This window comes from Protopterus annectens, chromosome 10.part0 (genome assembly GCF_019279795.1).
Source record: "Protopterus annectens isolate FY-2018-M chromosome 10.part0, PAN1.0, whole genome shotgun sequence".
NCBI classification, from domain to species: Eukaryota; Metazoa; Chordata; order Ceratodontiformes; family Protopteridae; genus Protopterus; species Protopterus annectens.
Window position 1 is genome coordinate 630779554 of NC_056744.1, and position 26104 is coordinate 630805657.

The 26104-nt window shown below is 44.0% G+C and overlaps 1 protein-coding gene across 1 annotated transcript in view; it reads left to right on the forward strand.

The window, feature by feature from the left end:
• PIF1 (PIF1 5'-to-3' DNA helicase) overlaps positions 1 to 26104 on the forward strand; it is a 457383-nt gene that overhangs the window by 363130 nt on the left and 68149 nt on the right. The window contains exon 9 of the mRNA XM_044086793.1: positions 12413 to 12519. Coding sequence (XP_043942728.1) covers positions 12413 to 12519 — 107 coding nt within the window. The remainder of the gene's footprint in view (positions 1 to 12412; positions 12520 to 26104) is intronic.

The window sequence follows — 26104 nt, forward strand, 5'->3', positions numbered from 1 at the left end:
CCTGAGCACGAGGTTGTTGGGTGTCGCTCTTGTGCTAGATTCAATATAAAGAGAAGATTAGATTGTGCCAGGTTAGTCAAGCGGTGCAATTATAAAATGCCGCCGGATGCTCGCTCAAGAAGCGCAAGGACAAAGCAGTTAAACCTAGGCTAGAGGAACCGACGCCAGTTCTTTAGAGGTGTCGGTGGAGCCGGTGGTTCCACCGGAGGTTTCTTTGGGATCCCAGGGAGAGACTTTGTTATTGCAGGATGTGGCCTCTCAGGAGGCAGGCCAGGCTGATGGGGCTTCTCAGGTTACTATACTCCACTCCCTGCCTAGGGTGGTTAGGCCCTCTCCTTCTGTTTCCAAGGCTTCTCCCAGGGGCAGGCCAGGTTTAGCTTCAGTTGGGGTTACCCCTAGTTCTTCAGGAACTGTGCCCAAGAAGCATATGCTTAAAATGGCAGAAGATTTGATTACTTTGATTAGGGTTCTATGCCCCTCCTGATAAGAGACCTAGGGTGGAGCCTGAGCTAGGGAGTTTTGAGCAGGCTTCGGATGTTTCAGAGTCTTCGGCTGAAGACTTGCAGGAGTACTCTCCTTATTCTGATTCTGATGTGGATGATTCTACTCCTTCTGCTTCTCCTCCTGAGGATTTTTCTTTTCAGAAACTCTTCATTCCATGAGGGAGCATTTTAAGTGGGAAGGTCAGGACTTCTCTGATTCCAGGAAAAGGCTTAGGGAATTTTGTTTTACCCCAGCATAGGCCTTTGGCTATACCTCCTGTTTTGGATGTAGTGGAAGATGTTTTACAGAGGCTTCTCTTAATCCTGATTCTTTGCCTCCTGCTCCTGTTAAACCGGATAGGTATTACAGGGTGCCTGAAGCTCATAAGTATCTTTTAAGAGTCCTAGGGCAGACCCAGAAACTGTTAGCCAGGGGCCTAAAGGTGTTAAGGCTTCTGTTGTAAAGAATCCGGTTCCTGCAGATAAAGAGGCCAGGGCCTTGGATAGATGGGGAAAGAAAGTTTATACTTCCACTCTTGCTATGAGGGCTTTGAATTGCCAGTTTCACATGTTGAAATACCAAAACTATCTCCTTTCACAATTGAAGTCTAAGGTTGATGCTCTGGCAGTAGGTATTGATTGTAAAGAGTTGCAAGATTTAGTACATGTTTCTGAACAGGTGGGTAAGCATTCTTTGCAATGTGGTTTTGATGCTGTACAGGCCTCGTCTAGGGTGGCTGCCACTGGGTCAGTTCTTCGAGGCACGCCTGGCTGAGGGATCAAAATTTATCTGACCATGTTAAAACAAGGAATTTAGATGCTCCTTTACAATCTGACGTGTTGTTTGGTTCTCCTGTTGAGGCAGTTTTAAAGAAAATGGAAGACAAGGCTAAGTCTATGCAGACTGTTAAAGATTTTTTGCAGGTCCAGCCTCCAAAGTTTAGTAGAAATTGGCCTACTAAGGGGTGGACGTATCCTTCTTATGATTCCCAGTCTAGGGGTAGATCTAGACGTGGTAGGGGCAGAGCTCAGGGCTCTTTCAGGCCTAGAACAGGAGTTCTCCTGCACAGTCTTGTGAGGGCAGGGTCAGTCCTTTCGTAAACAGACCCAATGACCTACCTTTTCAGCTGCCAGAGCCTTCTCGTCTGGCAGCACCTTTGTGAGGAAGGTTGGCACTTTTCAAAGAAAATTGGAGTTTAATTACCCAAGACAGATGGGTATTGGATATCATACACCACGGTTACAGGTTTTATTTCCATACCTTGCCTCCTTTCAAAGGCATGCCAGACGTTCCTCCTCAACAAAGAATAGAGGCTCACAAGCAAGTTTCTCTGTTACTCCAAATAGGGCCATACAGCCGGTCCCTATGCCAGAAGTGGGCCTAGGATTTTATTCTCGCCTGTTCCTAGTACCAAAGAAGGGGAACACGTGGAGACCAATTTTGGATTTATCTATCCTCAACACTTATCTGGGCATTCCCAAGTTCAAAATGTTGACGCTACAGCAGCTTTTACCTCTGCTGGGCAAAGATCATTGGATGGTAACTTTGGATCTCAAGGAGGCTTACCTTCATGTTCCTATCAGACTAAGTTGCAGGAAGTATCTGTGTTTTCGAGCTGGGACTTCTCACTATCAGTTCTCTGCATTGCCCTTTGGCTTATCTACTGCGCCCAGAGTGTTCACGAAAGTTCTGGCTCCAGTGATAGCTTTCTTCAGGCTAAAAGGAATACAGATCTATCCTTATTTGGACGACTGCCTGATTCTGGCTCAAGGAAGGAAGAGCTTCTTCATCATTTGGAATATGTGATAGCAGTGCTAAGATGCCTGGGGTATTCTGTGAACGAAATAAAGTCCAGTCTAGTACCCTCTCAGGACATGTGCTTTCTGGGTGTGAGACTGAATACAGCATCCCAGATGGCCTTTTTAACCCGGACAAACAAAAGAGTCTTTCCCTTTACTTCCATCAACTATCTCATCAGTCCGGGCTGACTGCAAGGACAGTCCTTCAAGCCTTAGGGTTCATGGCATCTTGTATTCTGGTGCTTCCCAATGCCAAACTGCATATGAGGAAGCTGCAATGGTATCTCAAAACTGTATGGACACAGCACTGCCAGGATCTGGACACTGTCATTCAGATAATACCTTGCATTCAAAAGGAATTTTTGTGGTGGGCTCAGGAATGTCACCTAAACAAGGGACTCTCTGTGACCCGCCAGAGGCGAGTCAGATTTTAACGACAGATGCCTCAGACAAAGCTTGGGGAGCTCATCTACATGGAAAGTGGATACAAGACAAGTGGCCTGCCAGACTACAACATCTACATATCAACCTGAAGGAGATGTTAGCAGTCCAGTTTGCATTAATAGCTTTCAAGGATTTACTTCTTCCAGGGCAGGTGTTGATTCTAACAGACAACACAACTGTCATGTGGTACATCAACAAGCAAGGGCATTCTTATCCTCTATGCAGGCAAGCAATGATTTTGTGGGAGACTGCTCTCAGTTTACAGCTCAATCTTCAGGCAAGGTTTCTGCCAGGAGCACAGAACTCCTTAGCAGATGTGTTGAGCAGACAATTATGGATCCCCACGAGTGGAAATTGGATCCTCTTGTATTTCAGAAATTGACAGTGTCATGGGGAACTCCAGACATAGATCTGTTCGCTTCTCCACTAAACCATCAGCTGCCAAAGTTTTGCACAAAAGGTTTCATCCCACAGCTTGGAAAGTGGATGCTCTTTCTTTCAATTGGAGCAATCTTCATGTGTATGCCTTTCCACCTCTGCCTCTCCTCCCAAAGGTACTTCTAAAGGTCAGACAGGACAAGCCAAGGATGATTTTAATAGCTCCAGATTGGCCTCGACAGCACTGGTACCCATTACTGAAGTCTGGTACGGAAGCCTCCATGGCCTTTGCCTTCGATTCCACACCTGTTGTCACAGGAGGACAGCCATTTACTCAATGTCAAGCTTCACTCTCTGCACCTAACAGCCTGGCATATTCTGTTTTGAACCATAGTGGGCCTCCTCTTCCTCAGTAAGTTTTGAATGTTATTTTGGAAGCTAGAAGGCCTAGTACAAGGAAAGTGTACGCAGATAAATGGAAGAGATTTTTATTTTGGAGTGCAGCAAAGATTTTGATGTTTCTGAGCCTAATTTGAGTGTGGCTCTTCAATATCTTACTGAGTTACTGGACAAAGGTTTGTCTTTCTCTTCTATTAAGGTTCATGCTGCAGCAATTTCGGCTCACTATGATTGTGACCCACCATTGTTTTCTCATCCTTTGTGCAAGCAATTTCTTAGAGGCAAAGAATATAAGACCCCCAAGAGCTCCTACTCCTGCTTGGATCTCAATTTTGTGTTGGAGAAACTCACTCTACAACCTTTTGAGCCTGCAGCTACTTCTGAGTTGAAATATTTATCATGGAAGACTGCTTTTTTGTTGGCAATTACCTCTGCAAGAAGGGTTTCTGAATTGCAGGCCCTTATGGCGGTTGAGCCTTTCTTAATTTTCCATAAGGATAGGTTATCTTTACGTACTAATCCTTCCTTTATGCCTAAAGTGGTTTCTAGTGTGGCTTTAAACCAAACTATTCATTTGCCTACTTTTTATGCAAATCCCCAGAATAAAGGGGAAAAGATTTTGCACACTTTAGATGTACACAGGCAGTTGCGATATTATTTGGACAGAACTAAAGGGTTCAGGCAGTCTCAGCAGTTATTTGTTTCTTTTGCTTTGAGTTCTCAGGGCAAGCCTGTGTCAAAACAAACTATTTCTAAGTGGATTGGGTTTTGCATTGCTTTCTGTTCCCATCATGGCAAGGAGATTCCAGCCGGGATTAGGCCTCATTCCACTAGAGCTACTGCCACTTCGACAGCTTTTTTGAGGGGGGTGGCAACCAAGGATATTTTGGAGGCAGCTACTTGGAGTTCAGTGCATACTTTCTCTAGGCATTATCACCTGCCACTTTACTCTAAATCCAGGGCTGGTTTTGCCACTGCTGTTTTGCAGGGCATTTTGGCAGCTCCTGCTTCCTTATAGTTTGGCCATCCTCCCATACCTCTGCTTTGGGATTCTACCCAAGTGTAAGGACTGCAGCAATGTGAGATGAAGAACATAGTACAGTTTTGTACCTACCATAAATGTAGATGTTCAAAGATCCACATTGCTGCAGTCCAATTTACTCCTCCTTCCCTCTGTAGTTAGAGGTGGTTGTGTGGGTTGAGTTGTAAATATTGTGTATATAGTGTATATTTTGTACATATAATTAGGGCAAGGGTGCTTGGTTGTTTGTTTGCTGTCTTTTGGTTTTGACCTTTATTTTTAGGGTCTTCTGACATCTGGGGCAAGAAAAGACTGAGGATATGACGTCGGTCATGCGCATTTGTACCCTGACGCCCTGATGTCAGTCAAATGCGCCTTGACCGACGTCAGCCTTATACTTTGATATTCGGGCCGACCGAGGACAGCGGACTACCCAAGTGTAAGGACTGCAGCAATGTGGATCTTCGAACATCTACATTTATGGTAGGTACAAAACTGTACTTTTTTGAGCTGCAAGCTCTCATGGTGGGGCACCCTTGTTTTTGACAAGGATAGAGTTGTGTTGCATACTAATCACTTTCATGCTCTGTGGTTTCAGAGTTCACTCTTAATCAGTCCCATCACTCTCCCTATATTCATTCCAGAACCTAGGAATCTGGGAAAAGGATTCTTCATACCTTGGATGTGCATTGGCAGCTCAGGTGCTACCTTGAACGAACAAACCCCTTTAGGAAGACTGAAATGGGGTGAAGGGTCAACCTATCTCCAAGAGCCATTGCACTTTGATTGTCCTCTGGTATTGGTTTTTGTTACAATCGCCATGGAAAGGTGAATACAGGCAAGGTAAAAGTGCATCCACTAGGCCCTTTTCCTCTCTCTGCAGTATATTGGAAAGAAGTGAACTCTAAGTATTCTAGAGGCAGCAACTTGGTCCTTTGTCCATATCTTCATGAAGTGCTACAAATTGGATGTTTTTTCTAGATATAGAACAGGCTTTATGTGGACTGTTTTCCAGAAGCTCCTGGACTGTTATCCTTCCTCCCCCCAGGTAGGGCAAGCTTTGGGACTCCTTATACCAATAAGGTAGTTGAACATGGTACTGTTGCATAAGTTGCACTTACCTGTAACAGTAGATGTTCACAGAACACTGTCTTTCTGGCAGTACCCTTCCACCATCCACCTTTCCTTGGTTGTATATAGTTTGTCGGTTGCTGCTGTTTAAGTAGCTTTTGTGTATGTATGTGAAAAAATGAAGGCTGCTGTCTGGCTGTGAAAGACCTATCCTGTTCTAGCAGCTGATTGGTCAGACATGCAGAGGGAGGAGTCTGAAGGTCTGAGAAACTGTCAGAGGAAGGGTGGCAGGGCACTACTACCTATATGTCAGTAAGTGTATTCTATGCACATCTGCTGTTACAGGTGAATGCAACTTGTACAAATGAGCTCTGTCAAGCTAAACAGGTAATGCCTGTTACTTTTAGTTTTTGACTTTGTTCAATACTGGGACAATTGGAATCTGATTTCTTTTGAGAATTTGCTTATTAAAATGTATTGTCATGTTGATTTGCAATGGATTTCTGATTTGCATTAACCTTGACAATAACTGTTTAGTTTTCTAGCAGCTGTATTAATGCTCATTATTTGAATATGGGTGTATTTCCTGTCTGTATAATGCTTGTATTTTATCTTAATGAGGTGCATTGAGTGTTGTTCCATGATATGAGGGTAGGGGGTGGGTCCTGACAAGGTTTTTCATGGACTATTTTTGTAGTATTTCTTTTACACATGCTTGACAATTTTATCCAACCATGCAGCCCACTGTTTTACAAATCTGTCCTGCTGTATTTGTCAGGCCAAGGAGAGGAAATAATGTGGCCAGAGTTACCTAGAGGTTGTAACATGACTGATTGTTGGCTATTAAATAGAAAAAGAAAAGTTGATAAAACAGTTAATGTTAATAAGAAATTCAGGCTGAAAATAAGAATTACCAGTATTATTCCAGACAGTGTGAGGGTGGTTGAGTTCACCAAGTAAAACATTGTCATAATAGAATGGACAACCGATTCAGAAAAAGGGTGTATTGATTCAAATCCATATTAGGTTGGCAGTAGGATACAGTAAATCTGATAGAGGTGTGTAAGACTGAAAATATCAGACACTGCTGTTTCTGTTTACTGAGCCACAAGATCTCTAGCATACATGGACTAAAGGAGTGCACATTATGCATAGAATGGGTGTAAGATGACTGCTCTGATTTTATTTGGCTAAAACCGAAGTAACAAGTACTCCGCCAACTCTGTGTAGCAGAGGAATAAAGTCCTGACTTTAGTGCAGATGAACTAAGTATGATTAGCAGCTCGGTATGCCTGCAGGTGTTTGCTAGAGATGGTGGGAGTGAGCAGTTGCTGGTAGCTCGTCATTCTGGGGGGAGGGAGAAGGTTCTGTCTCACCACACAAGAAAACTGGTGGGAGCATTAGATGTTATACCATGGACTCGAGCTTCATTGAGTGTAAGAGTGCATTTGTCCTTGCAAGCTAAAGTAAACATTTTGTACAGCTGCAGTCTTGCCCACAGAAATAGCAGCACTTAAAATAGCTGCCAAAGGGAACACAGCAGGCTGTCCCATAGAACCAGAAGCTGTCTCACTCCTAACACCATCTCATTGAGGAACAGAGAGCTGATTGATATTCCTGGGCAGGAATGAATGGGGCTTTAATAATTTGTATAACATGGGAATGACCAGGTGCCATCCACCCTGAACAAATAGGTGGGTTGGGGGTGGCTAGAGGAGCCATCAGGTGAGGTAATACAGGGGATAAGGGAAAAAAAGTAACAAAAGTACTTGTTTCTTTTCTGCCCCTGGTAATCTGAGGTCTATGGTTTGTAAAAATAACGGATATAAAAATCATGCTTTAAGTATAACAAACCTTTTAATTAAACTTACAGTGAACTCAACTTAGGGTAGTGGCTTCTTTCCATGCCTCAGAGTGCTTCCATTGGATGAGATTTGTGTGGTTGTGACATGGACTTATCTGCCTTTTCTCAAAACACTGTAAGCTAGATGTAATCTCTAGTGATAGGTCTGCCTTTCCATATTCAGGATAATCACACAATGCCACTCAGGAAGATGAGCAAGGGGCTCCTTCCTGCAGTTAAAACTAGACAAGATTCGCTGGTATGAAAGCTGTTACTGTAAAGATGAATCTAGTTGATTTGTGTCCATTCAAACATACCCATCTTCCAGGGAATGCAGACCAGGAGGAGGGTTGCTTGCTAGTAGTAGATTCTTTGATCCTAAGGCTAAGGGGAGACTCGGAGCACTATGGGGTGGCGTTGAGGGTCTGGGAATAGTTTAATGCTGTGCTAATCTGAGCCTGTGGTTACTTCCTGTAGTTGAAGATTACAGGCACAGGTCACCCAGATCTGTTGCTGTGGTACATTTATAACTTTACTTTACAGGTAGTACAGCAGTGCTTGTGTAAACTGTTTTGTTGCACGTTACAAGGTTAAGATGGATGCTGCAAACTTTCAGCCTGGAATGATTTCCCCCCCTAAATGCATTAGACCTTGGGCACCCAGATCAGGCTAATGTTTAGTCCTTCCAACCTGTGTTGCTAGAGTGTATTTTTTTGCACTCTTTCCCTGGACCTTCAAGTAGTAACAGCAGAGACTTCCAGTCACTATGTGCCAGTTGGACAGATGCTTGTCTCTAAGCTTTCTGTAGTTTTGTAAGAGTGGATGCTTAATACACATTTAGCTGTAGGAGTGGGTGTGCAGAGATTTGACTTCACTCCCCTGGCTGTTTATTCATAGATTTCAAGATGAAAACTACTTCAAATTTTATTAACATTTGTTTACTGGGAAAGTCTAACTTGGAACAAAGCCAATTTTCAGCAGAGGCCCGGGGAGAAGCACTCCAGTTGCATGTCTTTGTAAAGTGGGAGGAAACCAGAGTACCTGAAGAAAACCCACATGAACGTAGGGAGGACATGCAGACTCTGCACAGAAGAAACTCCACCCAAAAATCGAACTGGAGGACATCTTGCTGTGAGTTGACACTACCGCTGCACCTAAGATGGTAGCCAAAAATCTCTCTCAAGGAAGAACAGTTCATCTTTTAAAAACTGGCCAGCCAATCGTTTTTGTAGTATTCAGTAGCTTAGTTATTTGTACAAAAAAAATCCAGCAATGGTTAGCGTTGGGGTTAGTTGGCATTCCATTATGCCAGACAATTCCATCTTTCAAAGTAGAACTCTTTACAAATTGGGGAAGAGTTTACACCTGTGCTACAGTGGGGTTAGGGAGCAGTTAATTGCCAAATGCAGGTACCTGTCAGATGTGCAGCTGCACTATTTACCTGGGTTGCATTCATAATGCAGAATAACACTGAATGGCATTACGATCTCAAAAGGCTGAAACTGAAATTATCAGAGGTTGCAGTATAGCAGGGACTGGTATATTCCCCTTCCACTATAATGCAGTGTGGTGGGTGTGTGTGTGGGGCATTATGAATGTATTACTGAGCCTTGTGTCAATACTGTGAATGAAGAATTTTATGTCTAAATGTGTTGCAGTACAAGGGGTGTGCTGACTGCAGTCCAAATTAAGCAGAAATTTAAGCAAGTAAATGCCCCACCATATACATGTTCTTCCAGACTTCGCATTATTTGTACGGAAAATAGAAGGGATAAAAACTACCATGGGAATGCTAGGCTTCAAAATCTTCCCAGATCAATCTAATATTTTCTCCAGTGACTGTTTCACCTTGAAAAGGATGTAAAGAGAATTTCTTGGCATCCATGTTTTGAGTACATAAGCTGGTTATCCAAATCCCAGTCACAATCCTGTCTGTATATAGCAGAACTGCTGTCCTCAAAAGTAGTTGTAGAGTAATGTCTTCAAGTATTACATTACGCCATGGACTTCTTACTTCAGCAAAACCATAATTTTAGTCACACTAAGACTATTCAGCACAATCCCCTGTGCTAAATACAATACTATATCCTACAAGTACAATGAGACAAACATCCACTCCAAACAAGCAGTAAAGCTCGACAGGGTGTGTTAATGTGCAATTAATGTCTGCCCAGGGGTGTTGTGGCAGAGGGCCTCTACACCCCTGGAAGGGCATTAATTACACATTAACACACACCCTGGAGGACATTATTGCACTTAGAGAATGGGTTCTTTGTAAAATTGTTGCGTTTTATTTTTTTAAGTTCTATGTTGTCCACCTAATAGTGTTGGAGAATCGCGCTCTCTCGCTCTCTCACACACTCTCTCATGCTACACACACTCTCTCGTGCTACACACTCTCGTGCTCTCTCACATGCTCTCTCTCGTGCTCTCTCTCGTGCTCTCTCTCGTGCTCTCGCTCACACTCTCTCTCGCTCGCGCTCACACTCTCTCTCTCTCGCTCACACTCTCTCTCGCTCACACTCTCTCGCTCTCACACTCTCTCGCTCTCACACTCTCTCGCTCTCACACTCTCTCGCTCTCACGCTCTCTCGCTCTCACGCTCTCTCGCTCTCACGCTCTCTCACACTCTCTCGTGCTCTCGGCCACACTCTCTCGTGCTCTCACGCTCACACTCTCTCGTGCTCCCTCGCGCGCGCGCTCACACTCTCTCGTGCTCCCTCGCGCGCGCGCTCACACTCTCTCGTGCTCCCTCGCGCGCTCTCTCGCGCTCTCTCTCGTGCTCTCTCTCGCGCGCACGCTCTCTCTTGCTCTCCTCGTGCTAAGGCTCACTCTCTCGTGCTCTCGCGCGCTCTCTCTCGTGCTCTCTCGCTCACACTCTCTCTCACGCTCACACTCTCTCGTGCTCTCTCGCGCTCACACTCTCTCTCGTGCTCTCTCGCGCGCTCACACTCTCTCTCGTGCTCTCTCGCGCGCTCACACTCTCTCGCGCGCGCGCTCACACTCTCTCGCGCGCGCGCTCACACTCTCTCGTGCTCTCTCGCACTCTCTCTCTCGTGCTCTCTCGCACTCTCTCTCGCGCTCACACACTCTCTCTCTCTCGCGCTCACACACTCTCTCTCTCTCGCGCTCTCTCTCGCGTGCTCTCTCGCGCTCTCTCTCGCGTGCTCTCTCGCGCTCTCTCGTGCTCTCTCGCGCTCACACTCTCTCGCGCTCGCGCTCACACTCTCTCGCGCTCGCGCTCACACTCTCTCGTGCTCGCGCTCACACTCTCTCGTGCTCGCGCTCACACTCTCTCGTGCTCTCTCGCGCGCTCACACTCTCTCTCGCGTGCTCACACTCGTGCTCCCTCGCCCTCTCACATGCAGACAAACACTTTCATGCACGCATTCACTTGCACATGCAGAGAGAAATGCACACTCTGAGTTCTCTCTTACACACATGCAGTCTCACACGCTTTATTTTTTTCTATTTTACACTTGCTAAACAGCAGACAATGCCTAGCAAGTGTAAAATAATGGCAGCCATTTCATTTGGAGCTTCCGAGCTTCACTGCAGCTCGATATGCTGCAGTGAAGTGGCAGACTCATTTTTCTGCGGGCATTATTGGTACATTAATACCCTGCTGGAGAACGTTCATTCTCCAGTCAGGGTACTGATGCACAGTAAGCCTATTCTCTAAGTGAAAGTAAAATTGGTAATTCACTGACTGCAGGCCTGATTACAGATCCCCAAGCTCACAGGTCCCAGAATGTTACATTTACCTGCTGTACTGTGATATCACGGTAGTGTGACAGACATTTGGAATTTGTTTTACCTGCAGTTGTAGGACTTTGGATTTAGTTTGGCTATATGTAAGGTGTATGGGTGAAACTTTTCAAACATGTAGGGCTTTGGGAATGCTTTTTCATGTCACCTACAGTTTAGGTGGACATATGTTTGGAAGGTTTGATTTAATCAGTTTGTTGGAGGGTTATGCAACTTCCTGCAATACCTATGAACTATTGGAATGATTGCCAAGTCACCTAGTAGCATATTTATGGCTGTGGGATGAAAAATCCACATAGTCGCAAGAAAACTTCACAGACAGGGCACTGGGAACAGTCCTGGAGACCCAAAGTTTCAGACCAGCTTCAGGATTCCACTCTTAATTCCATTTTGTAGAAAGCTTTTCTTAATACTGGTGTAGTGGGATACATCGTTTTCTTTTTCCTACAGGCCATCTTACAACCATTTTTGATGCAATCCTAGTTCTCAGAGCATTGAGACATACTGTTTTCATGATTTCTGATACCAGACTTAACAAAGCACACTTATGTAACTGTGTGTGTGAATTTTTATTGGGGTGGTGAGTTGTGTTGACATTTAGGTCTTCATAGCTTGGCAGTGTGCATTGTGCAGGTCTGCTGGTCTCCATGAGAGGCCTGGACACATGCTGATGCTCATTCTGTATTCTTGTACTGTACTTTTTTGGCGAATATGGAGAACAATGGACTGTAGTAGTGCTTGTGTGCTGATTTGAATGATAAGACTGTTGCGTAGTGTGACAGCTACCCGCTGCTGGCATTCTAAAATATATCCCTAACCATATTTACTGTCTCACCTCCCTGATTCTGTCTCACATTTTTGCCTTATCCCTTATAAAGTTTTTCTAGTAAACCCCTCATGATTAGTCAGTAATGACATTGCATTAGTTTCAAGGTTATTCAGAAAATGCATGTTGCAAAACCTGTTTAAGGAGGATGGGTGGCACGCCACAAATACTGGTGTATTAGTGCAGTAGGGTATACTGACATCTGCTATTTGACTGTAACTTGCCAGTAATTCGACATTCTCGCCGTATTTTCAAAGTCCATTTGAGCAGTGTATTTTCAGTGCTCTGTTATCAGAACAAAGCAAACTGTCTTTGATATGGGAAGTGTTGATTTATTTTTATCTTTTATAAAAGAATCAAGAATTATTAACTTTTTATAGGAGAGACTCATGAATATGAAGCTTTGGACAGTGATCCTATGCTCATGAAAAACATAGACGCCCAATGTCCAGTTGGCCACACATTGCAGCTAAAAGAAGGTGCACAGGTCAGTAAAGACTCAAAAGAAATAGTTCTGTAATTTTTGAGCTAAGTTTGAGTGTGCACATGTATAATGTTTAGTCAAAGTGTTGCATGAATGTTCTAGATTTGAAATTATTTGGCTCTTACTGAATAGCTCGGTGTTTTACTCTCCTCACAGCTGGTGGAACTTCAGATACTTGATTTACTGCACGTTTCAGTGTTTTTAGTGTTTTCAGTTTGCATTGTCTAAAGGAATGATGGATCAGACTGTGTCTATACCATAGCAAAATTATTTCTTCTTGATTGCATCTAGGAGGAACCTCTACTTCTTGCTCCAGTATCAAGATGCCCATGTTCAGACAATATTAAAGGGAAAGTCCCCCATTCATTTCCAGCACTGGGCTGTATTGTTCATATGTACTTTTGATTCCTTTTCTTTCATATGTACATGTTTGCTTTTATTATTTAAGCAGTATACAAGTACTGCCTACGTAATAACTAACCATCACACTTTACTTTAACCAATGGTACCCCAGCTTTTTAAATCCTTGGGTTGCATGCCCCCCCCTTACTAGCTCAAGGGCTGCAAACTTGATTACCCTACTGCTGCTCCACTTCAACTTGCAAAAATGACCTAAGGCTTCAGTGTAACTGGCCTTGGATAGGTTTCACAGAGTTCCTTCTTGCATCCCTTCTCTTCCAACCTCAAATTTCTTACTCCTCACTACATAACTTCCATAGTACCTGTGACAAAGGGAGATGTCAGCTCAACTACCTGGAATTTTGTAAATTGTCATTTGTGAATATCAACATTATTTATATAAGATTGTGTTGCAACTGTATTAGAACTGTATGTCATGTGTATGTCAAACTGGATTGTACAGACGTGTGTTGTAAAGGTATTTTGTAAAGTGCTTGTGTTTAAAATGTATCCACAGTGTGCCCTACTGGAAAAGAACAGAAATGTACATGCACTATTGTAACTGTCTTCATGTAGTATATATTTTAACAGTGGAAACTGGAGTACAGGAGGTTAACTTCTGTCCAGCAAACTTTAGGAAAATAGCTGAAATTAAATTACTTTATAGGCTATGCAATAAAGGATGGTATCTTTCAGTATTCAATGCAGCTAGAGACAGTCTGTGCTGAGAAGCTTTCTGCATTCTTTGCTGTGAACTAATTACTACTACTGAAAGCATGAAGAAATGCAGTTTCATAACTTCCATCATCTGCCAAAGATCTGAGGTATATGTATTTTCACAGGTAGATGGTAAATACTGCCAGCTTCCAGCAATGGGAGTTTTGTTTGGGAACCAGTCAGATGACAAGTGATGACATTCTGCAAGTTTTTCTAGCAGTAATATTTGTAAACAATTCTCCTTAAGACAGAGTATTCTGTCTTGGACCGGACAACTAGATCATTCACCACATTTACCTTGCTCTATTAGTAAGTTCTTATGGTATAGTAATTCTCTTAGATTCAGTAAGGAATATAGTTAAGCTTAGTTTAGATTTTTTTTTGAGACTGTCCTGCAATGTTTTAAATATTTCTTGTGGTTTTGAACTCTGTCGCTGTGGATATATATTTAGTATTGTCTTGTTTTATCATTTATTAAATATATTTAAACATTTCATTGTGGTTGATCAGTGTAGAGATATTTTTTTGAGTACTTGCATATTTATTTGCTGTGTGGGGTCTTGGTCAAACTACCATTTGTATTAATATTATCATTTAGTATATTGAGTACCTTTGGAAGGACCTTAAAGTAGCTGATAAGAAGTGACTGGTGGCAGTCAAAACTACCTTAGTCTGGGCAGAAGGGGAGCATAGCCAGTAAATCTGCGCCAGCCATGTGTGTCTGTCATCCTCCCAGTGTATGTCCCCCACTGCTTCAGTGGTGAGAATTGAGGCTCCTTGATTACTGGTTGGCAGTGATGGGTCATCACAGTACCTTCCCACATATTTGTCTCATTTAAATTATGCCCCCAATGCTCTCCAATCCTTATTCTCAAGGAGTAGCTGGTTTATGATTTCTTTCTTACTATAATCTTCCTTTTGGTAGGAAACAGCATATACTCTCTTGAACAAAGTATGTACATGTGTATAAATTGAATGTATAAAGACATCACTCTGTTACTATTGATTTGTATATAAACTTCATATCAATATGTGAAAATTGATTTATACACAACACTTTGTATTACTCTATGCATGTACTACTCTCTGCTGCAATATTCTGTATCCATGTACAGCTCTGTATAAATATGGATCTTTTCTTCCCAGGCCTCCGCTGAAAATGGAATTCTGTCCAGTTGGACTTTCCCAGTAAACAAATATAAAATAAATGTTCAAAAAGAAGTAAAGCAATCTGAATGCATTTTATAGGGAATATGAAAAATGGAACCTTAAGTGAAAGCCATCTCATTAAGGAGCACAAGGCAGAAAGAGGGAGGATGTCACTATTCCTCACTCTTGGGTCTTGGATCCAACACTGGATCCGAGCTGGCAACTTGACTGTTTCTAGGCTAGAGCTCCTCCCACTCCCATGACCCCTTGTTGCCCTGTAACCCCTCAGTTCTTGTTTTCTGCGATTAGCTACAGACAGATTTCTGGGCTCAAGTTTTCTCAGTGGGATAAGTAGCTCTTTTCAGCATTCTTTTAATCCCTTTTCTTTAATAGTATTTTTTCCTGAGTGTTAGCAGTAGCGTGGTATTAGTTTAGACCTCCCAGCCTGTCTGTATTTAGTGAACTTTTGTTTGATTTTGGTGCCCTTTTTTCTTTTCAGTAGCCTTTTTCCCCATTGAGCTCTTTCTTGTAGTTGTCTTTGTTTACTGGTGTTTACTAGTGTTTATTCGTGTTTATAGTTGACTCATAGCAGTGTAGGTGTCATTTTGCTTGTTTCTTCCTGGTGCTGAGTCGTTCTTCTCCTACTGAGTGATTTTTGCGTGTCCCCTTGGCTTAGTTACTTTGTAATGTCTGGCAAGCCAACTGGTTTTAAAAGATGCTCTTCGTGCAGTCAGAAGATGCCTTTACTGTTTGGGTGCCGACCAGCTGGAGGTTGAATACGACATTTGTGCTGCATTCGACCCCAGGTCTTTGGTCGAGTGCCAAAATTTTAAAGGTCTAGCTCATGGGGGTCCCTTGGCTCAGTCCCCTGCCAAGACTTGACTCTCTGAACACAAAATGAAGGCCCCTCTGCCTCCGGGTCATCCTCCTGTGAAAAGATGAGGCTGTCGGATCCTACAGCCATCAACTCTGATCTGAAGTTCTGATACTAAGGTCCTTGACTCTCATGGATCCAAGTCTTCTGCTCCAAAGCCCTCCGATCCGAGGTCATGGGAATCCACTTTCAGATCCAAGGCCTCCAGTTTGAGGCCTTTGGATTCAGATCAGCCACTGATCTGGCTCCCTCAGATCCCAGGCATGTGGGATGCAAATGTTCAGATCCTATCAGGTCTCCGTACCTGAGGAGGACAGATCCTGGATCAGTGTCGGAAACCCACTATTGTCACTGAGGGTTCCCCCTCGGGTTCTGGCTTGGAGCAGCCTCCTTCTCCATCCAAGCACAGAAGTCGTTAAGAGGGGCGGTCCTAGGGATCTTGGCACCCATCCCCAGCTAGGTCCTCCACCTCCTCTAGAGCCTCCAGGAGTTTACACCCTGCCAATATTGACAAGATGAGGTCCTTTCTCAAGGCCCAGATTAAGTTGGGGCTTGTCTCCTGGCCCTACGGCTACGGAGCTGTCTCCTACTCCTTTATTGGCTTCTTGTCCAACCAGGTTAGTTTCAGACTTTTTGGACCTGGATCGCACAGGGAGGGAGACTGGGATCCCTGGTTGACTCTTCTGTCCCTACCCTGTGCAAGACCCTGACTATTTCTGCTCGGCCTCCCACTGTTCTGACAAATGTCAAGCAAGAATCACAGTATGAACAGAACATCAGTGTATTTTAAAATCCTTGAAAAATGCAATTCTGTGCCATAAGAGTAGTCATTCAAACAAGTAAAAGGTTATTGGAGTAAATGGATTGATGGGCAGGGTATCCAAGATCTTATCAACTGAAAAAAATATTCAATGAATACATAGTTTAAAACAAATGCTATTTGACAGTGTTACCCTGTGGGTTTAAACAGTGTTGAGGAAAAGGTTTAGTCGCAACATAATTAGATCAAACCAATTATTATTGGAGGTGTTACATTCTTGAAACTTCTGTTGCCTTCAAAACAGATGTTAAGGTTAAGTGGAACAACTTCCCTTGCCAACAATGTTTTCAGATCCATTTTTTGCCAGAATTGGGAAGAGGTCATTAGTGATGCACATTTGAGTAAACTAAAAAAATCCACATTTTTATTTACAAGTAAGCACAACTTAAATTTTAAAGAATAGCAAGCCAGTATTTAACAAAGTCTACAGACTGATGAAATGTGGTATGTGCTCTCTTAATGCAGTTACTTATGGGAAGCTAGTATTATACAGTCATGCCAAAACAATATATATTGTGGGGAGCAATTACAATCTTAGCACCAAATGTATTTAGCCAAGTTCCAAAGCTGTACTGCATTCTGTGTAGGGAAAATAAAATGGCAGCTCTGCTGTAGGATTTGAGCACACCTATGATAAGCAAAGGGGAGGATGGAGCCAGAGTACCTTGAAATATACTTGCACATGCATCTGAATGTATTAGAAAATCCTGGTGTAAATGAAGCAATTTCAAATTAACCATTTAACTTTGCTAAGTTGTGTTTTTATTTGGTTTTATTACTAGGTGTAATTAAATTTTATACTGTAATTAAATAGGCTTGATTGAATTGTCTTGTGATATTTTGATTTCTGTATAAATGGAATTTCAGTTAAGTTTGTTTTTAATTAAGTCTGAATCTATAAAACAGACAAAAGTGCTAACACGTAGTCTGGTTTACTGTGTAAATCCAAGGGTGGTGATTCTATTAGAATATGCATCCCAGGTGGATTCTAATGTTAAGTACATGGAAGACACATTGTTGGAGCACTCTGATCTACTTACTACCTTGTCTGCAGAAATGCAGACTGTCGAGCAAAAGATGGAATATATGGAGTCTAAGACTGGGTATGCTGAAGCAAAGTTAACCTGGAGGATCAAAGTAGAGGGTAGAACCTGAGGTTCTCTGATATCCCATAATGCCCATGGAGTTAAAAAAAAAAAAAAAAAACTGCAAAGGATTTATGCAACTTTACTTTAGTTGGACTGGAATCCCAGCCTCAGAAATGCACATCAAAAGAGCACATCTGGTCTTCCTCCCAGTCAAGATAAGAAGGGTGAGATGTATGCTGATAGAGGTACATTTTGAAACCTTGATATGATGTAGTTTACTTCATTTGGTCTTCAACCTTTGGGTTTCAGATCCGACACGGCCACATAGCTAGCATCTTTGATCTGAGCTCCCAGCTCCTCCCCTTTACCCATAATGCCTCCTGTCTCCTTCCTCCCAGCAGCGGGATCCCTGTTCTTAGCAGTGAGGCAATTCGGTTTTTTTTTTCATTTTTTGAGGGTTGTAGGTGATTTCTTTCCTAAAATCTTACCTTCTCTTTAACCTATCCTCCCCATGCGACAGTCATCAGTTAAAAAAAAAAAAAAAAAAAAAACCCTCTTCCTTTCTGTTCTAGTGAGTGGTTGGACCTCCTTTGGGGGGAGATGTTTGAAAATTCTAAACCTGGCTTCAGGCATTGCTCAGTGTGTGGCCATAAGCTCTCTCCAGCTGATGGCCACACTCTGTGTGTGGTGTGCTGGGAGCTGCACATCTTGATACCTCCTGTCCTATCTATCTTCGCTGGGTTTAACCCCAGAGCACTTTAGGATAGAAGGAACAAACTAACTGTCAAGGGCCTCTTGCCCATGTCAAATGGCTGTTCCTGCCTCTTCTAGTTTAGCTACTGCAGGGTCTTTCCCTTCCCAGGCCTCAGGGTCTCAAACTCCTGCCAAGAGGCCTGTGGAAGTGGAGAAAGCCAAGAAAGATGGGTCTCAAGTGGTCTCCCGACCACTCCTGGCCAGTCCTCCACTGAAAATGGCTTCTGTTTCCAGGCCTAGTTACCCTCACCTCCACTCCCCAAGGTACTCCTCAGAGCTGGAGGTCATTATGGTTAGGTTGCCTGTCACCCCCCCCCCCAGTGTGTATCTAGGCCTGTTTCTGTGGTGTCTTCATCCCTCTCCACCTGGAGCCTTAGTGAAGCAGAGATGGACAAGATGATGCAGAAGTTTATCCGCACCCAAATCCAGATGAGGGTCTTGCCCAGCACCCTCTCCCTCCAGAGGTGATGCCTCACAACCTTTTTCCTCTCCAATAGTTCCTTCAATCCATCTGGCGGTTTCAGAGCCCTTGGATCAGAGGTCCCTTGGGGTCAGTGCCAATGGTAGTTCCCCTTTCCCTGACACTGGCAGTTGCCATGAGTGGGTCACATCTGACTGTTGGATCTGAGCTCTCTGAGCCATAGTCATCTCTGGGTCAGATCCAAGGGGGTGCTGTCAGCTCTGAGCAGGTCAGAACGCAGTGTCTCCCTTGGTATCTTGGCTCCTAGGGTCTCTGCTCTGACTCCCCTGTCTCATCAGAGGGGTAAGGCTCCATTGGGATTGGCTAAGGAGGTCTGTTCCCCCACTGCATTCGATGTGATGGAGAAAGTACTCTCAATTCCTTAGAGACCCTTGACCATCTCCTCTGACTCGGCCCTGACCTCCTCTGGATTGAGTACACTCCCGACCATCTTGTCCTCAGACGGCCTGTGCCAGTTTTACCCCGGGATGCTCCACTTGGAAAGCAGCAGGACGTTTGTGGTTCCTCTCCAGAGTCCCACTGAAGAGGCTCCACACAAACATGCAAGAGGAGGCACTTGGGACTCCCCGTCTAAGTCCCTCACTTCGGACACTGATTTGGAGGAAGGAAAAGGCTTCCCCCATCCCACTCCCAAGAATGTCTTATTTGGAGACATCATGGAAATCCTTTGCATAAGGAGTGATGGTCTGCCCAGAAGCCTACTCTGGATGAAGCAGTGTATCTCGAGGCATTTGGCCTGGGCCCATCTACTTCCTGGGTGTCCCCTCCAGCAGATCCCTTGGTGGATCTTGCAACATCTTGGGCATGGAAGGAACCAGACATGGTGGAGCCCATCCCAAAGTGACCAGACAAAGTCCTCAGCCCTCCAGACAGAATGCATTGGTTTAAAGGGTGCCCATTGGATGGTCATAGCAGTGGCCACCAAGAAAGAGCTTGCCCAGGAGAGCTCTGGTCCACCCACCTGATCGCGAGTCACATACGCTGGACCATTTCAGGAAGCAGGTGTATGCTTCAGCAACCTTCGCTGTTTGGGTTCTGAACTACATGGCACTCCTGACTTGACTGCATTGTGACCTGGTCAAGGAGGTTGCTGAATCGACCCCGGATTCCATGTCGACTGAGGACAAGAAAACATTCACCTGCATGGCCACTCTGAAGGCCATCTCCAATACGTCCATGCGTCTTCTCTCTCATGCTATGGAGGGAGCTGCTAGGGTGGCTAGTTCATAAATCACCATTAGGCATTCCTGGCTCTGGCTGTGTCAATTTTCTGACCCCTTCAAGGCGTCTTTTACCATTGCCCTGTATGATGGTACTTTCCTCTTTCACTGGTCCAGAGTGAAAGACTGGAAGACTGTCTGCCATCGGTCTCCGCTCCCCAAAGATCCTTCTCTAGGAATCGGTGAGAGATGAAGATGTGGTTCTGGAAGTCTCTGTTTTCCCAGGCCACTCAGGACAGCTCGTCCCCCAGAGGCAGAGTGGGGTTACAGTAGGCGCCGGCCCAGAGGAAGAGGGGGCCAGAAAAATACTGGGTCTCTAACCTTTCACTGACAGACCCAGGCAGCAGCCCTGATGGATTGCCCAACTAATTCTTTCTGGTGCCAGTCTGGGGTCGCCTTTCGCTGCACCCAGTGGCATCGGGAGTCTATTACAAATAATCGCTGGGTGCTGCAGATCCTATCCAGAAGCTATTCCATTCCGGTTTCCCAGCCATCCCTTCTTCCCAGATGTCCCACCTGCTGAAAGGGAGGCAGCAGCCTTGGGAATAGAAAAGCTGTTAAGAGTCATCCAAAGGGTGCCCCCAGACCAGTCCAGATTAGGGTTCTATTCCAGGTTCTTTTTGGTGCCAAAGAAGACAAAGGGACCCAAGACTCATCCTGGATCTTTCCACCCTGAACCTGTTACCAAGATGAAAGTTTGGATGGTCACTCTTCCTTCTGTCCTGCCCTGCCCTATCTGCAGACGAATGACTGGATGTGCTTGATCAGCCTCCAAAATGCTTACTACCATATTAAAATGGACAGACGCTCTTGGAGTTTCTTCTGCTTCTGGTTAGGAGCCAATCATTTTCAGTTCAGAGCCCTCCCCTTTGGTCTCACCACTGCCCCCTGGGTGTTTACCAAAGTGATGGCAGTAGTACCGGCTCACCTGAGGCTTCAGGGTATCCAGGTTTTCCCGTACTTGGACCATTGGCTCTTTGTTGCCCTGACCAAGCATCTACTAGTTAATGCCAGGGAATCTTTTCTGCTTTTAGCCAACCATCTAGGCATTGACAATCAATTTTTCCAAATCGGCACCAACTCCGGTTCAGAGCTTGGACTTCATTAGAGCAAGGTTGGATATGATACAAAAGCAGGTCTTTCCTCACTCCAAAGAGGATACACAGTCTAAAGCTGCATGTGTTACAGGTTCTACATGCAGAGGTTCCGACGACGGAAGCAGTCCTCAGGGCCTTAGGGTCTATGGCAGCTACAATCCAATTATTGCCTTTAGCATGCCTTCACATGCGGATTCTTCAATGGAACCTGGCCGTCCAGTGATCTCTTCTGGATCAACCCTCATCTTACCCTGTCCAAATATCTCTGGTGTGCAGGGACTCCCTTCTGTGCTGGATTCAGTCTCCAAACTTTGACGGGTCATCCTTTTCTTCCACCCTTGCCCAAAGCCATGGTGGCCATGGATGCCTCCCTACTCTGGTGGGTTGGCATTGCTCTGGATGGATGGTCCAAGGCAAGTGGTCCCTACCCAAGACCAGTTTGCATATCAACATTCTAGAGATGAGGGTAGTGCTTCTAGTGTTGCAAGCTCTTCAGGCTCTTCCTCTAGGGACAATTGCCATTCAAACGGACAATGTCAGTAGTCTGCTACATCAAAAAACAGGGGGGAACCAGATCCTATTCCCTTTGTCACAAAGCTGTGAGTGGGTGATCTCCAGTCATTTTTTGGTAGCAACGCACATTCTGGGTAGGTCCAACATTCTTGCGGGCAGGCTGAGCAGGTCTATCCTTCTATGATTGGTCTCTGAACCCTTCAGTGGAGGAGTAGATCTTCCACAGGTGGGGTCATCCTTGCTGTGATCTCTTCACATCTCCTTCCAACGTAAAGTGCAGTGAATTCTTCACTCTGAATCCCCCTCAGGGGAAGCCCCCAGAGGCTCTCTAGTTCATACTTGGCCACCCGGTCTACTCTATGCCTATCCTCCCCTGGCCGTGCTCTCAATGTTTCTTCAGAAAGCTCACAGACTAGAGAGCGCATCATCCTCATTGCCCCATTATGGCCTCACCAAGTCATCCTTATGGTCTTGCGCGATAGTTCCACCTTGGACTGTGGATCCCATTCCGGATCTTATTTCACATCCCTTGATACCTCATCTAGATCTGGTTAGTCTGAAGCAGATGGCCTGGCTGCTCCAATTCCCACCAAGGAGATTTTTGCTTGTGGCTCAAGTCGTCCACCAGGAGAGTTTACCATAGCAAATGGAAGTGTTTTTCTATCTGGGCCTCACGATGGGCCTTAGACCCTTTTATGGCTCCAACTTCTGCTGTTTTGGATTTTTTGATCTTTTCCAGCAGGGCGCCAGTTCATCCACTATAAGTACAACTTGCCGCTATTCCTAATTTCCATATTGGTGACAATGTGACTTCCTTAGTGTCTTCTAAACTCTGCATGACCTTTTAAGGGTATTGTTTTTTGCTACATCCTTCGGTGAAAGATTCAGCACCTCCGTGGGACCTTACTCTGGTTTACCAGGCTCAAGTCTCTCCCCTTTGAACCTGCAGCTACAATTTGAGTTACAATACCTATCCTGGAAGACTAATTTTGGTAACCATCACTTCTGAGTGTCAGAACTCCAAGCTCTTTCTGTCAGTGCCTTATATGATCTTCCAGAAGGATGTAGTCTCCTTGCGTACCAATCCATCCTTTTTGCCTAAGGTGGCCTCTGAAGCAAACCTAAATCAATCTATCAATCTGGCAGTATTTTTTCCAAATTTCCAGAACAATGGAGAATATAGATTGCATTTGCTCGATGTACATAGACCACTACGCTTCTACTTGGAAAGGACCAAATTCTTTCGAAAGTCTGACCAGTTGTTTCTTATGCAAAGCCCTTTTTGGGCAAACCAGTTTTCTAAAGTCATAGTTGCCAGATGGATATCCCAATGCATTTCCAGAACTTATTTAGCAAGAGGGCGCTCTCCGCCAAGTCAGGTGAAAGCACATTCTACCACGTCTGATTACTTCGGTGGCTTTCTGGTCCAGAGTCTCGCTGGATGACATCTGCTGTGCCACCACATGATCCTCATCTCATACCTTCATCTCCCACTACAAGTTGGATATAATTTCCAGAGGTAGGGCTTCTTTTGGCTCAGCCGTACTCTGGAATATCCTTCCATGAGCATTTCCCAGGTGCTAAGTAGCTGGGGACTCTGTCCCAAAGCTTGAAGACCTTTTCAGATAAAGAAGTTATGTACTCACCATAACATTCCATCTGAGTAGTTGTACTTTAATTTGTCTTCAGCCATCCCTCCTCCCACCTTGTCACTGTTCTGACCATGTGCTGAAGAAGTGTACCTGTCATGGCAATTCTTTAAGTTCCATGATTCAGATATTACGTTTAATCTATAGTGGTAAGGCTTTGTTGGGTTGGGTTTGTCTTGAGCAGCAAACTCCATCTGAAGGGAGGAAGGAGACTGGGCATTATGGGTACAGGGGAGGAGCTAGCTATGTGGCCATGTCTGACCCAAAGCTTGAAGACAAATGAAGTACAACTACTCAGATGGAACGTTATGGTGAGTACGTAACTTTTTTCTGAAGGAGGCATTCTCTCACTTTTGGTTACCAGGGAAGATAGGTACTTGCCAACGCAGGGAGGATAGATACTTGCCAACTAGGGAGGGTAGAACTGAGGGAGCTATGTGGAAAATGAGTGCCACTGAGACCTGAACAAGACCAGTATCATTACAGCCAGCAGACAACCTGCTGCCAAAATAAGTGGAAATGTTGCCTTTTTTATCCAGTAGACCTGAAGGTATAGCTTGTCAGGAGGCCTGCACACATTCCATTCTCTCATGGAGGCAAGGGAAAAGTGTAGCCAGTCATCAACACTTGAACTGGATTCACCAGCAGGGTTGCCAAGCAGTTTTGCTGTATTTAAGCCTCATTCCATTACTTCCCCCAAGAGACTTATTTCAAAGTCTCTGGAGCCATTCCCTCTTTAAAAAGCAAATAGTCATGAGACAAAGCAGCTTTAAGCATGCAATCTGATGCTATACCACCATCTTAGAGGGTAACTAACTGCTAGCTGTGGTAAAGGCAATAAAGAACACACTTTGTGATCTTATGCTGGTCTTTCGTTTCTCTTCAGGATTCACTTGGACATCGAAGTCTTTGAACATAGTAATCTGGGACGTTTGCATATCTTTTACTTAAGTTTATCTTCTAACTATATACAAGAAAAGCCCGATGGAATTCTCCTGTGTTGCAGACTGGCAGCCACATGCCACTGTAATGGTAGGATATGGCTTGATCACATGGCTGCACTCCATTGCTTGTATCTGTCACTCATGGCATTGAGTGAACATGAAGACATATTATCTGAGCTAAAAGTAAAACTGCTCATAAGACCATGCTTCTTGACTCATGGGTAGCAGAGTGGTGAATAAAATCTGAATATTTGTTTAGTGTTTTTAAGGTGGCAAACTGATATGCCATCCATTTTGGAGGGTACCAAGCAGTTGGCTCAAGCAGAAATGAGGGTCATACACTTAAGTTGGCTACCTTTCAGGGTTCATAGGAATAGTGGTGTGTGTGTGTGTGTGTGTGTGTGTGTGTGTGTGTGTGTGTGTGTGTGTGTGTGTGTGTGGGCTTTTGGATTTTTAGGTGATTTTAATTTACTAATACTCCTAGTTCTAACTGCACATAACATCTTAGTTCTGCTAAGTGGTCTGAATGATGGCCATAACACAGCAAGACTGAGGTACCATTTGAGCACCTATATAATTTCCTGTAACTCATGGCAATGAAGTAAATGGGCACTTGATATGCCTTGAGTTAAAAGTAACATTTTATATAAACTAGAGCATATTACTTTGGTTGGCGGTTGGGAAAAGCTATGCTAACAAAGCATTCTTGTGGATGGAGTTTGACTGAATTAGCTTTAATATCTGGCAGCAAGTGATTAGTATTGCAAGTTTGCATTCATCCCAAATGACCTGAAGGTGTTCAGCATTTTAGTGCTGTCCTTTTAAGGGTCTTTGAACCCCAACTTGGGAGCAACTTTGAATTTGTAAATAGCTATGCATTTGATAGTACAGCATTTTTTTCTTTTTTTACCTATATGTATGTTAATTTTGTATTAATCCAGTTGTCTAGGTGGCAAGTATGTATTTATTTTTCAATATATTCTAGCTATGGGGAAAACATTTTATTGATGTTCTTACTGATACACAAGTGCAAACTTTACCTTTAAAGCCCCATAACAGAGGAGATAGAGTTGGTGTAGGGATGTTCTTCATATCATCTTGGAACTTCAATGGCTTCTAATTCAGTGAAATACTGGAGTGTTTAAAGAAATACTGCCATCACATCACACTTCTACAGGAAATGCATCTAACCCAATGTGAACTTGTTAAATTCTTGGAGACATACTCTGGAACAATATTTTAATTGTCTTCAGGTGGTGGGAGAAGGGGTACCATAGTTGCCATAGCAAGACATGCATCTTTTGAGCTGTTGCCTCGGTTAATGGATCCAGAGGGGAGTTTGTCAGGCAGTAAGGGTTATTATGGGGGGAATTTGTTATATTCTCAATGTACCTACTTCTGGCATCCAGTGAAGCTACTAAGATGGTGGGGAGTGTATCCACTTTTAGGCAAGCATTTTTTGGCAGACATTTTAATACGATATGTGCTTTTAACGAGGTTAATTCTAGACCTTGCATGTACTGGTCAATAGCATTGCGTAAATCTAAAGTGCTAGGAATGTTAGAATATTTATACGCTATTGAGACTTCCCAAACATCTTTATACATGTATGTTTCATAAATTTGGCTCATTTTCTAGTACTGATAAAATATTGAATTTTCTAAGGAACATGCTTAATGGCCCATTAATGATATTTGATCATACACCTCTATTCCTGTCTTTGGATATCTCAGATGTGTTGGGGAGACACTGGAAACTCAACCTATTATTTTTTCAAGGTAAACAATTCCAGCAGATGTTAAATCTCTTAATTTGAGGCCTTCTATTAACATCGGAAATGCTGAATGTTGGGATCCTCTCAAAGACCACCCTAGTCACACCTTG